This window comes from Rutidosis leptorrhynchoides, chromosome 1 (assembly GCF_046630445.1).
Source record: "Rutidosis leptorrhynchoides isolate AG116_Rl617_1_P2 chromosome 1, CSIRO_AGI_Rlap_v1, whole genome shotgun sequence".
NCBI classification, from domain to species: domain Eukaryota; kingdom Viridiplantae; phylum Streptophyta; class Magnoliopsida; order Asterales; family Asteraceae; genus Rutidosis; species Rutidosis leptorrhynchoides.
The window spans coordinates 450,319,035-450,333,057 of NC_092333.1; the positions used below are offsets into that span (position 1 = coordinate 450,319,035).

Sequence of the window (14,023 nt, forward strand, 5' to 3'; positions counted from 1 at the left end):
AGTATAATATAAATATAAATATAAATAATAATATAAAGTTAATATTAGAATAATAGAGGTGAGTTCATGTGATGGTATGTCATGATTGAGAGTGAATTGTGATAGGTTAGTGATGAAAAGGAAATGAGAAAAAAATAGTGATGTGGCGCTGATGTGGCAGTGTGTTAATATGAAGACGGATGTCATGGTTAGGAATGCTCTAATGTATGTATGCTTAGTTAAATGTAAGCCACTCTCTTCAACATAATAAGATAAGCTCAACTTATATAATGAGTTTCTAGATGCCAATGAGTATTATTAGCGCTAGTAGAGAATCGATCTCGATCATAAAAGACACTTAATTTACATAATGAGCCAATATACAACCGATTATAAAAATTAAACTTTATTGCATTGGTAATTTATTGGTAATTTAGATTATAAAACTGTTAACAAGTGGGTCAAATTTAGTGGATGGCATCTATGGACCGTGGTCATACCATGATGCGTGTTGCATCTTAAATTTCAACGTTTCCTCCACGATTGACCTGGAACACTATAAGGTATTGTTAAACGAATTTCGACATGCACAGTCACTGTTTTGCCCCTTATCAAACCTAATATAAGTAAAAACTAATTTGATGCACCCAAATTTTATATAACATGGACATGTACTTATTAAGTTTTGTTCCCTACCCAATTGAGTGCTTATATGCACACTTTATTGGTGGCTCATGTTATAAAATCACTGCTCATTACTTCAGTCATATGCTAAAATTAGTTCTGTTGCTGACCTTTTGCAGGTGCGGTATTCGATGGAGGTTATCATTGCGATCTACAGACGTATTATATGGTCAGACGTATTGTATGGTTGAATATTCTGATGTACCCTATGTGAGTACTATTTATGTTGCATAATTTTCAGTTTTATTGCCCTTTTTCTGATCGATGAAACATATATTTACTACATTTATTTATGTGTACGCAATAATATTTTGAAAGTCAATTTGAAGATAACAGTGTTATGTAGTGAGAAATTGAGTACATCTACATGTGTACACAATGGGATCAGTTATAATGCTGACTTTGGTATAATGTCTTTTGAACTGATGATCCTGATTTGGGTTTTGGTATTATGTCGATTAAAGCTTGGAACTTAAGATTGGTACTACATGGTAAACCATCACGTGGTTATTGACAATAACCAATAACTGGATCAACATTCAAGTAACTGAAATAGCACTTTTCTCTTAGGTAGTTAAAATTACAATCTGAAGGATAAGTGCCTCCAAATTTTAAGAACAGATTCCAAGAGTACTCTTAGATAGTTAAAATTACAATGTGTTCTATATGCTTTGATAAAAATATGAATATGAACATGAATATTGTGTGCGAGCTTCATTGAACTATATAACTCATCTTCTCCCAAAAAAAAAGCGATTGTATTTTGTACCTCTTCTAAGGTGTTAATTTTATATCTGCACAGGCGTATAAGCATGGCGGGTCTAAGCTCTAGGATGGTTCATCATCTGCTGTAACCATTGTTGTTTGACTTGGTTGGTAATCACATTAAACATTCTTTCTATTTTCCTTTAAGATTTATCGGCTCTATGATCTCTGCAGTTGTAATAGTTGATTATTTGTATTAGTAATCTTATAATGTAAGGATTAACAATGATGTAGTAGGGCTTTGTTTTTATTTTCTACAATAAGATAGTCTTAGGCTTTTGTAAAAGTGTTTTGATGTTCACTAAAAACATCTCTTTATTCGTAGTCGGACTTTAATTATTCTTGATGATCTAACAAAATTTTCCAGAGTACCGCCCCCTTTACAAAAAACAAATGTTTAGGATTATTGTTATCGTATTTTCTCAAATATATGGTGTCTCATTGAAGTCCAATCTTTCATAATTTGGGTTACCAGCGGCTTTGTAATAATATTTCGTTAGTCATAACTCATAATGATCCGTTAGTTCTATGTGTTTATTTCCTTTATGATTTCATTTCATTCTCATCCGTAATGTTACCGGTGGCAAAACTAGGAATTTTTTTATAGGGTGGAAGCTTTTTTACTTTTTAGTTTTAAACTATTATCAATAACTCATTGTTGAATTCTAATGCTATTGTTTCATAGCGTTTACGAAATTTATTTTTACCATTTCTTTAGTTTTAATACATAGACTACTAAAGTGTTTCGTAATTAAATTAGTATAAACAAAAAAGAATGCGGTACAAATAGTAACGATTAAATAAACTATTTTTTAGAACTGCCGTACACGCACGGGTATATATTCAGCAAAATCAATTTAATACTCAGAAGAATTTTAACCACCTTAAAGTTAAAGTTAAATAACCAACTGGACAAATAAAAAGTGAGTGATCATAGGGAGTGGGTTAATATAATGCTAATTTGTTGCTAAATCTTCTCGCGCTTCTCTTCATCTTCCCGCTCATCAATTTTTTTCAGCAGTTTCAATTCTTTTCAAACTCTCACATACACACACGTTAAAACCCAATTCTTTACATTCAAAATTAGGGTTTCGTAGAACTATGATCGCGTCTTGCAATGATTCAAGACAACCATTCGCTAAAACAATTTGTTCAATCTGTTACGAAGATCTCAAACCAATTGTTGAAGATCTTCAAGCAATTTCAATTTGTGGTCATGTTTTTCATGAACTCTGGTTTGTATTTTACTATTCTTTTATGTTTACTGACTATCACTAATACTTTTATTTCATTTTAATTATTACATGATTTTGATAGATTTGGCTTTGTTTATAGCGTATAAATAAGGGCAAATTTCATTAAAAGTTAACCTTTTTATCTCAATTTCCTCTTTTAGTTAATCTTTGTTTATTTTAACGTTTAAAAGATTGTTTTATTAAATTTTAATCAAAAAGTATAAGTATAGTTATTTTTAAGTTAGGACTTTGTCAAAAAAATTAACGATACTCAATTTTTTTTAAGTAAATCATATGCAAGCCTAATCATTGGTCACTTACTTGAGGATATGGAAGACTTCGTGAATGATGATTTTTTTGAACGAGATGTTTACTTAATTTTCCTTGTTCGTAATATGATCGTAGAAGATTAACGGCACACGTATGGGTCAATTATTAGGCTTGCATATGCTCGTTACCCTCAAGTAAGTGCAATGAACATGCTTGCGTATAATTCTTTTAAAAAAATGGAGTATTGTTAATTTGCTGATTGAGTTCTAACTTAAAAGTAACTATACTTTTCTTTTTAATTAACATTTGATAAAATAATCCTTTAAACGTCAAAATAACCATAAACATAGATTACCTAAAATAGAAAATTGAGGTTAAAATGGTACTTTTTAGTGTATTTTTTGCCCTATAAATAATGAAGGTCATTACTGTATATCGTTATTTGGCTGAATTTTTAATATTTTTTACAAGACAATTCTTTTGATGTTATTACATAAGCTAGTGTTATAATAGATCCAATAAAATGTATGCGCATGAACTTTACCACAAATCATGAGGTGGGATGATTTATGACAATTGAATTTCAGTTTTAGCTTTAGATATAAATCATCAATATGATCAGTGACATACAATTATTATTAAGCTTATGTCTTGAGTATACACTGGACTTATATGTTACACCTTTTTAGTAATACATAAATTGTTTTTTTTTTTTTTTTTTTTTTTTTTTTTTTTAAGATTGGGAATAGTTCTGCAACTGCTTAGTTACTGATATTTTACTTCTTAGCTTATAAGCTATGCTCATTGTTACACATGTTTAGATTGCATAATGGCAAATAACTATGGATGATAGTATCAAGAAGCTATTAGCAGTTACTTTTGTCTTTTCACACATTGTATTGATTGATTCTTGTATCTTATGTCTTCAAATGTAGCTTACAACAATGGTTTGAGTATTGTTCAAAAGGGAAGAAGAAATGTCCTATTTGCAATCAAACCTGTTCATCGTGTAACGTGAGCCGACTTTATTTTCAGTCAGTTGGTGATTCTAATGACCCGAACCTTACCCAAAAACTTCAAACACACAAACAAAACCCAGAGGAACTACAGTTAGAATGCAGGAGACTAGAGGGGAAGGTTAAGGGGCTCAGTTCAACTTTAGAAATTAGAGAAAATGATCTCAGAAACTTACGCAATGAGGTAATAGTTTTGTTGTATTTTAAAGTTAAATGATCTCAAAAACATAAGCAATGAGGTATTATTTTCGTTGTTATTTTAAGACAAATGATGGCGAATAGGTAATTTTAAAATATAATGCATGCAAAAAGTTATTTTGTTTTTGTTTGCTATTATATAGGCTTATATTTTTCTTCGAATTTGAATATAACTTTATATATTTTTACTACTTTCTGTAGCTTTGTGAATGCAAGGAGCAGTTAAAGATAGAAGAAGCATCGAAAAATGAAGCTTTGGAGAATATACGCTCAGTCAGCCACTTGCTTAATATAAAAACACAAGTAAATACTATTATAGAACTTTTGTTTTTTTTTTTACCACTAGTTGTTTATTGGTTATGCAAATCTGCCCAAAAGTAGATGTGTGATGTTTCCAACATTTTGGAAATGTTTAACCTTGTGTTGTAGCTCATGTGATAGTGGTCTGCCTCTCTAAGCGAGGGGACATAAGTTCGACTCTCGTGGGGTGTAGCATTGCTCACAAGGTTGCCTCTCAACCCTTGAATTCCACCCAAGGGTGTCTTCCGCACATTGCGTTGCGGGAGCAGTGGATAGGGGTTTTTTACCGCCCATACCCTCGGATTGAGCCGTGTTTCCTCCTGGGCAGCAATTGGGGGCTAGTTATGCAAGTGCGGGAGATGAACGCGTCGGTGGTTTAGTCCCCATGGATGATCCCGAATTGCTGTTAAAAGAACATTTTGGAAATGTTTAATGAAAATAAGCTATTGCATTTAGTCAATTACTCCATGATTTTGCACCTATTGCATATGTTTCTTTTAGTTGTTTTTGGATGTTTCACCCGAGGATTAGTTTCTTGCCATTGACCGTATCACAGAAACTTAATGAATCAGATTTGGAGTGCATTAAACTGCAGGAGAGGAACGGCGCTTTAACCAAAGAACTTGCAGCGTATAAGGTGTAAGTGTTATTTTTCTTAATTGGCAACATTTTCTTCATAATTCAACAAAGATTTTAGATGTTTATTGGTTTAATGCTGCAGGGCTGTTGATTATAAGTTGGATGAGAATGAGATTGTCAAACTAACTTCTTGTGATACCAAGTCATTGGCTAATCGCGTCAAGTAAGTTATTTACCTTTACAACTTTTATTATGGACATATTGGGGCTTTATTATATTCTTATACGAGTTTAGCGGTGTTTTAGTCTATAGAAACCCACCCTTGAATAATATTTGAGGTTCAATATTCTTTTCGGTAATATAAATATTTATTAGGTTTCTTGTCCTTTGAACCAATAAGAAGTATGTGAACATGAGGGAGTAGTGGGCACAACTGATTTTTATTCATGTATTTTCGTATCTGTATTATTTATACACAAGTAATAAATTCCTGCTATTCAATAGGCACTATAATGAGCTACTCGCTACACAAAGACTTTCAGCGAGTAATGAGAGGCGTCTCAGGGAAGAGCGTGATAAACTTAGGGAAAAGGTGAAAGAATTAAAGGTAAGTATGTCAAAAACAGTTCCTATATATAGTCATGTTTAATGGATATGCTAATGTGTGGAAGTTACCTTTTTAGAATTATATTGGTGAACTGGAGACATCTAATGAAAAAAAAGACAATGAAGTATTGAGAACATTAAAAAAGTCAAAGAAGACAGAAAATGTATCAGATGGGGTCAACTCTTCTCGTATTGACATGCATACACGTCAGGGTACTATAAACGAACCATGTGTTCATCCAAGAAAAGCAAAGCGGTCAAGAGTCATAGAGAATGATGATGTAACTAACAATGAAAACGGTGTTAGTTCTTTCATTCTAATCGATGATGACGTATCGGATACGTCAGCAACTGAAGCTTCCTGTTTACCAAAGCGCGTGCGTGAAAAAAGTAAAGACAAAGCGGTTTCTGTGTCTAATTATAGAGATGAGGATGAGGATGTGGTGCTTGTTCATGAGATTGCAGATGATATGCCCCTGCCTAACATAAAAAAATTAAGTCCTCCATCTGTTGTAAATTCTAAAGAAGGTAACTATACTGTTTTCTATATGAACTTGAATTAAATGATGCTAGTCTGTTTAAGATGAGCCTCTGTATTAATACACTTTGTACAAAATTGAAAACAACCAGGAGACATCTGTTTCTCTGCTGGACTGATAGGTCCAGACGGAACAAAAACTTACTTGGGTAAATGGTGCAAAAAGGCTCAGAGTAAAGGTTTTAGTTCATCTTCAGGACCAAGACAAGTATCAGGTAATCTTATTTCTGTCGGAGCTGATGGGAGAGGCGGTACAATCAAAGTTCTTAAATCACAAAGTCAGCCCTCCCTAGTAAGTTTTCTGGTTTAGATTGTAGATTTTTATTTGCATAAATGGTTTGCTTGACCACCGCGCTTCTAGCCGAGTGGTATCCCCATTTCGTGTTTGGGGTTGAGGCTGAGGTCATGAGTTCGAGCCTCGCTCAACTCACCCTCTTAATTAATCTACCTGAAATATGGAGCTCCAGATTGACCTCGAGGGGGGTTTTCTTCTGGATCTATTCAGGATTCAAACCCGGTCCACCTGCCCCTCGGGATGTTTAAGGATCGAGTTCCTGTAATCCGATTCGGGCCCTTTGGGTGATGCCACTAGATTGCGTATTTTAGTGGTAGCCCGTGCTACCACTGGGACATATATATCCGCCACTGCTTTAGTATGTTCTTTATGACTACCAACTCTAGTATGCGTGCAGATTGCAGAGAGGTGTTTCTGGTCAAGTTGGGTCTGCTAGTGGGTAGGGATGGCAATGGATATCCGATCCATTGGATATCCATCCGATCCGATCCATTTACATGGATATGGATGATCTAAATGGATGATAAACGGATATGGATATGGATATGGATGATGTGAAAAATTAGTGGATCGGATATGGATGTCAATTTACCATCCACGGATATATCCAATTACCACCCGAAATACATATATACGTATAAATATATACATATTTCTTTTAATATATGCATTTATATTTACATATCCTTGTACATGTAGACTATAAACTATTAATATGTTATCAATAATCTAAATTATGAAGATATAACTATATAACTAGTATTAAATTCACACATCTTACATATATTACATAGATTTGTTAAATATCCTTTGATAATTTCATTACAAAATATAAATATCTTTATAAATACTTAACATCGAACGGATATCCATTAACCCGCTTAATCCAACGGATATGGATATGGATGGATGATTTATATTTAAATGGATATGGATATGGATATGGATTTAAAAAATTAAATGGATGTGGATGTGGATATGAGACCACCCGATCCATATCCGATCCGTTGCCATCCCTACTAGTTGTTTTATATTGGACAAGCCCCCCCCCCCCCCCCCCCCCCCCCCCCTTTTTTTTTTTTTTTTGTATTTGGCTTAGCCTATTCATCTTTATATTGTCTAGTGACCTGTTACACAATAATGATAAATACAAACCCTGTATATTTATATTGTCTAACGGGCCCGGCACAGCCCATTTTGACCTGTTACACAATCTTTTCTTTGGTGCAAATAATGGCTACCTAGTGGTATTGTGGTGCCCTCTAAACCTATGCAGTTTGCTTATTTGCTTTATATCAAAGTTGTATCTTTAGTGTGTGCTTGTACTTTCTTTTAGAAAGTGGTTGTGGCTATTACTTTGTATATGATCAAGGGGTTTACTTTCTTTTCTTTTATGCACGAGCAGGACTTCAAGAGATCTTCATTTTCGGCAAATGATGGCAAGTTTGGGAGCAAATCAAGTAGTATTAGTTTACAATCTCATGGAAGCTTACAGATCAACCAGTTCTTTCAGTAAAGCAAGTCAATAGTGATAATTTTGTGCTGTAGTGATATTGACTAGAAAATCAAACAAAATATGACATGATCTCGAGGATTAGTACAGTAAAGCAAAAATTACGTTTAAGGTTCCTTTCCTTTCTTCTTCTTCTTGGTCCTCTTCTTTTCCCACTCAGGCCTTGGGGTGCACAAACCGGACAAAAAAACTAGAACCGGAATAAAAAAACACGACAATAAAATCTGGTTTTTGCCGAAACCGGTTCCGGTTTTCGGGGTCATTTTTTGGGAATCTTTTCCGGAATCATTTTTTATGGTTCTCGACCGTTTTTTATTTTGGACCCGGATTCAATTTTATCAATTTTTTTTTAATGTTTTTTATTTGGGCCGGAGGTCCTTTTGGAATCAATCTCTTTATCCATCGAACAGAGAGGGGTGACTTTCTCTACTCTTATGAGTGTTTCACTCGGGGTGGAGAAATGATTTCTCTTTATTCTAGGATAGAGGAAGGGTTGCCTACGCCTCACCTCCCCATACCTCACGCATGTGGGATTGGGCTTGTTGTTGTTGTTGTTGTTGTTTGAATAACAATAATATATATTCAATATAAACTAAAGTTATAACGCTTACAATAAATAATATAAATAATAACATTTTTATTTATACCAATTACTATTATAAATAATATATATATCACCACTTTATTTGAACGATAGAATTATAATTTATACAAAAGATAATACATTTCGAGCTTCGGCATTGCCTGAAAATGTATTACGACTAAAGTATATCGAGCTTCGGCATTGTCATCACCCGTTATACTTTAGTCGTCTAATGAGCTTCGTCGTGGTGCACTATTTTGTTTTTAGGCCGCCTCTAAATATCAGGCGACATGTACTGTGGTGACTTGTATTTCTTGTGTTTTGTCTGTTTGGGTGTCCCCGAAAGAGAAAAGAAACCAACAAAAAAAAAAAAAACAAAAAAAAAAAAAAACAAAAAGAAGAAAATCAAGAAGTCCACATTGTGTGCTACAATTTGTTGCATCTTGTAAAACATTTACTCCGTAAAATTTATACTGTATTTGTACATTACAGTATTACACAAATATAAGAATGCAACCAAAATTTATTACTGTACTACAACTTCATAAAAGGACCAATAATAAGTCCATTAAAAAGCCCAATAATAAGCTTAAGAAAAAGCACATCACTTATATACATGTACCAAGGCTTTCTCACTATTTATAGGCTATTTGTGCCTCATATTTGCATTATATAATAACGCATATTGACAACCATCTAAAAAACATGGAGAATAACTCCTTAAAGTCGGAGTATTACAAATCATTTCAACAAATAACACATGCATTTGAGTTCTCCTCTATGATATGTTGATGTTGATGATGATGTGGTGGTGGTGGGTGATAGTTATAGTAGCTATGCATTTGAGGATAATATGGTCTATAAGGCACAACCATTCCTACTAATTGGTCTTGTGGCACACTTTTTTTCTCTTCTTCTTTACTCTCTTCTTTCTTAGTTTCTTCATCTTTTGGAGCTTCTTTCGCGTCTTCTTCTTTCTTAGGTTCGTCCTTTTTAGGTTCTTCTTTGTTTTCCTCTTTCTTCGGTTCCTCTTTGCCTTCTTCTTTCTTTTCTTCTTCTTTCTTGGGCTCCTCTTTCTTTTCGGGCTCAGGCTCTTTGGCGGGTCCCACTGATACTAAATAAGTTGGCCAAAATTTTCGAAGCTTGCTAACAGCGCTTACTGGATCAACGGTTCCAACTATTGTTAGGTTCTTCTCTTTCATGTTTATAGTGATTGAATCAATCCCTACAAAGCCATAATAATGATACGTTAGAGTACAAATTAAGGTTTAAAAACCGTTCATTATTTTTGTGTCTTTTATCTTTTTCCCGGAACAAATGAATGGCCAAAAGCTAACTAGACCTAATATTTCTTCTTTAACGCAATCCTTTCAATCACAATCTGATTTTCAATTAGGGGCAAACACTAAGGCCTACTAATAAAGTCAATGTCATAATATTTCACGTTTTTGTCCTTTTTTATTAAGCATATTATCTTAAATCCATCAATATCATGTTGATATACATATAGACTAATAGACAACGACTTCAATCATTCTTAGCTTATACGTAAGCATGATAATAACCCATTCAACTATGCAAGTCTTTTATTATATTTGTAAACCACAAAAATGTCCCACTATGCGACATTTCTCCCAAGACATTTCTCCCAACCTAATAAAATTATATATACTCACCTCATGTTAATTAGTTTCATCTTATATATAATGAAAGAAATAAATATAGCAACTAAACTGATGTAGTTGGAGTTTTAGATGTGGATATATCCGCTTCTAGTTATTCATTCCATTTCAATTTTCCCTATATTTAAACGTAGATGAAGATGAAGACGAAGATATATAATTGTAAAAGAAATGTTAACACAACATTATTATATTAATACCCGATGACATGTATCAAATACTTCTATATAGAGAGTTCATAACTAATTCAATTCCTCACGTCTTAATTGTTTAATGACAATTTAAATTTTGAAAGTACAACATATTAAAAACAGTAGGCATAAATGTATAACACACTTTAAAATACTTTAAAATAGGGATGAGCGTGGTAATGTACCGGTACTGAACCGGTTCGTATCGTTATTCTTTTTTACCTTATGCTAAGTAACGAATGCCATACCAATTTAATCGTTATGGTATCCGTATGGTCCAATATCGGTATGGTAAAAACGGTGCCATACCCGTTTGGTACTGAGTTAATGAGAAAAAAAATAAAAAATTACTAAAGTACTCGATGCAAGCTTAAACACAATCACAAAAAAGATCGATTTATACATCAAAACAATAACTATCAAAATCTAAAGGTACTTAATAATGCAAGTTTTAAAAAAAAAAACGTACGTCTATCGTTGAGAACAGGAAATATATTGTACTATAAAAGTACTAAATCGTACAAGCTATTAACACAATATAATACGTAGTATGAAATTCTAATATACATAACGACTAGTTTGTTGTGTTCCTTTTGATTTGAGCATATAATAAAGTTACAAGTTATATGGTATAACGCCTTTATCCTTGCACTTTATTTTTTATTTTTCATATCTCAGTTCAATTTATTTATAATCTCCCACTTTAAATAACATTTACGTCCAACCTACACAATACAACTTAAAGTAACATTTTTTTTTAACGAAATAGGAGCATAGTATACAAGTTATAATCCGAAAAAGTAAATATCATATGTGACTATATCATTGTTAAAGTGGTACCCAGTACTAACACGAGAAAATATCAGTACTGTACCGAAAGTACCACATTCAAAAATATTGAATATATAAGTACCGAATACTGTACCGATTATAATGATACGCGATTCGATTCGGTACAGTACAAATATGATATCGAAAATTCGGGAACCAATGCTCATCCATACTTTAAAACAAAAAACCCTTAACAAACTCACCTAACAGAGATGCAACAATCTTCATGGCCTTTCTCTTGTCTTTCTCATCATTCAACTCCACCGTAAGTATAAACTTCTACAAATTCATTATATAATTAATATAAATTCATGTGAGTCACAATATTATTGACTTAATTTATTCGAATTGTTTAAAGTCTATATAGTGATGCAAATGAGGTTTAACTAGTAAAATAAGGATATAAAATATAGAATAAGTAGAAGTAGATGAACACTTCCATGCAACCAGTCTCCTAATTCAGTGTTTGCCTTTATTAGCCAATGACACTTGGGTGTTGTTTTTTTTAAGATGTATTTGTCTGTAGATCTATAAACTACGTCTGTAGAGAAGACGTAGTCTGAAGATCTGTAGATTGAACATCAAATACAGTTTATGTTTGTGTCTATAGCAGTGAGAGAAGCATATTGCGATATATATATATATCTTTAAAAAAACAAACAATCTACATTAAAAACATCTACGTTTATATAGATATAAGACCTAATAAGGTTTGCACGGTAAAAAACTAAAAAAACAGCCAAGTATACTAATTAAGCAAACATTAGCATTCAAAAGTCTTACCTATACATAAACTTCAAATTGGTAAAAAAAAAAAAAAGTGTACCTAAAATGGGCTGGCTTTTTTTTATCTTTCTATAATTTGATTTATTAGTTTAAGTGGCTAATGATATATCCACAATCATATTTACTACATTCATCATAATAGTACAACTATCTATGCATATAATACAACTACCTATTGCATAATTGTGTTGGATGTAGTAATTATAACGATGGATATATCATTTTCCTTAGTTTAATAGTATGATGACATTACTCATCACAGTATAAAATATAATCTTGTTTTTTTAGATCTAATGACCCTTCACCCTTGTCACACTTTCAAGAGTAATGATTGTAAAATAATTTACAGTTGATAAAAGTACATTTGTAGTCCTTTCTAGAGATTGATGACCCCTCAAAAGAATACTCCGTAAGGGGCCTAAAATATAAAGATACGGAGTAATAATTTTGCACACAGACACATATATACGTATAAAAAACAAGATTCTATGGGCTATGGGGTTAACAGCAAACACATAGATTACAAGTAAGCGACAAATCAAGATTCATGTTAGTTGAAACATAAGTTTAAGAAGGCTTATATAGGATTTGGAAACAAAAGAAATATTGAATCTTGGAAGTATACATGGAAAATGAATTTTGAAAACAGGGGAATGAACATAAATAAAGTAATGTACCAGATTTTCAGATTTATTTTGAAAATGTGAACGAAGATTTTTATGGGTTTTTTAGTAGAAGAAATGCTCATTTGAAATCGGTTATTTGAAGCAACGAATCTAACAGAAATACTGAATCATTCATGGAAAGTATTAAAACAAGAGAATTAATATACACAGAGGAATGAAATAAAAAAATCAGATTCATTTTGATAATGGAATAATGAAATAAATATTTAATGTGCATTTTTTCATAAAACAAAAACATTTAAGAATCTGTTTTAGTAACAAAGATACCATTTGGAATACAGAATCTTAGAAGCATAAAAAAACAGAGGAATGAATTAGATGAATTGAATCTAACCTTCATTGAATTATCATAGATGAGAGAAATGAAATGGGAGGTAGAACTCAGAGAATAGATATGAGAAAGAGAGAGATAATATGGAGAGAGATATATGAGAGAGAGATAGCAAAAAGTGTAGTATATAAATAATGTTTTACTGAAAAAGATTGAAGGGTTAAATTGTTAAAAGAATAAAAAACAGAGTTTGCAAAGTATAAAAGAGAATGAAATAAAACTGTTGTACTCAATATAGTGATAACCAGTCCGGACCGGCCAGCGCGTTACGGCGGGGATTTTGGCATGCGTATTCATATTTAATGTAGCGTTGTGTATTTACAGAGGGGAAACGGGCCGTGTGTTAAGCGCCGTTGTAGGTGTCGTCGTATTCAGTGTTTTTTAAAAAGTATCCGTTTCGAACGTAGTTAGTTTCGTTTTGTTGATAAAATTATTTTGAGTCTAAGGGTGCTGTCGGAAAATTTTAACTCTCGTCGAGGAGGAAGATACGGGCAGTCGTTGTGTTTAGCGTTTTTTAAAAAGCTTCCGTTTCGAACGTGGTTAGTTTCTTTTTGTTCATAAAATTATTTCGAGTCTGACGCTACCGTCGAAAAAATTTAACTCGTGCCGAGCGGGAAGATACGAGTTGTCGTTGTGTTTAGCGTTTTTTTTGAGAAGTGTCCGTTTCGAGTATAATTAGTCCCGTTGGGTTCGGAAATTTTTTCGAGTTAAACGGTGGTCTCTGAAAAATTTAACTCGCACCCAGCGAGAAAATAGGGTCCGTTATAAATTCGGGTGGAATTAATGTCTTATATTTTAATTAAATTATATATTTACACTTTTTACCCCTTAAAAAGTGTAAACTTGAGGGACTGTTGTGGAAATATAGGCGAAGTTGAGGGACCGATTGTAATGTGAACGCAAGGTCAAAACCACAATCAAATTTAACTAAAACTACAAAATATGTCACCACTTT

General features: G+C 32.8%; 2 protein-coding genes across 2 annotated transcripts; one reads left to right on the top strand and one right to left on the bottom strand.

The window, feature by feature from the left end:
* The first annotated feature begins 2,390 nt into the window (after positions 1-2,390).
* LOC139873214 (uncharacterized) lies at positions 2,391-8,068 on the top strand. Its single transcript, XM_071861150.1, has 9 exons — positions 2,391-2,663; positions 3,869-4,133; positions 4,349-4,450; positions 5,004-5,086; positions 5,169-5,249; positions 5,531-5,633; positions 5,710-6,160; positions 6,263-6,462; positions 7,871-8,068. Exons 1-9 carry the CDS (start codon positions 2,530-2,532, stop codon positions 7,979-7,981), a joined length of 1,530 nt encoding a protein of 509 aa, XP_071717251.1. The 5' UTR covers positions 2,391-2,529; the 3' UTR covers positions 7,982-8,068.
* Positions 8,069-9,122: 1,054 nt separating this feature from the next.
* LOC139873223 (heavy metal-associated isoprenylated plant protein 39-like) lies at positions 9,123-13,149 on the bottom strand. Its single transcript, XM_071861160.1, has 3 exons — positions 13,072-13,149; positions 11,469-11,544; positions 9,123-9,786 (listed from the first exon to the last, which is right to left on the bottom strand). Exons 1-3 carry the CDS (start codon positions 13,075-13,077, stop codon positions 9,308-9,310), a joined length of 561 nt encoding a protein of 186 aa, XP_071717261.1. The 5' UTR covers positions 13,078-13,149; the 3' UTR covers positions 9,123-9,307.
* Between the last annotated feature and the right edge of the window lie 874 nt (positions 13,150-14,023).

What these genes read in the sequence shown, in the direction of transcription:
- LOC139873214 (XM_071861150.1), top strand. Translation starts at nt 2,530, where the DNA reads ATGATCGCGTCTTGCAATGATTCAAGACAACCATTCGCTAAAACAATT. An exon ending in CATGTTTTTCATGAACTCTG is followed by an intron (nt 2,664 to 3,868) that starts GTTTGTATTTTA and finishes CTTCAAATGTAG; the next exon opens with CTTACAACAATGGTTTGAGT. An exon ending in GAACTTGCAGCGTATAAGGT is followed by an intron (nt 5,087 to 5,168) that starts GTAAGTGTTATT and finishes TTAATGCTGCAG; the next exon opens with GGCTGTTGATTATAAGTTGG.
- LOC139873223 (XM_071861160.1), bottom strand. An exon ending in GATTGTTGCATCTCTGTTAG is followed by an intron (nt 9,787 to 11,468) that starts GTGAGTTTGTTA and finishes ATGGCTTTGTAG; the next exon opens with GGATTGATTCAATCACTATA.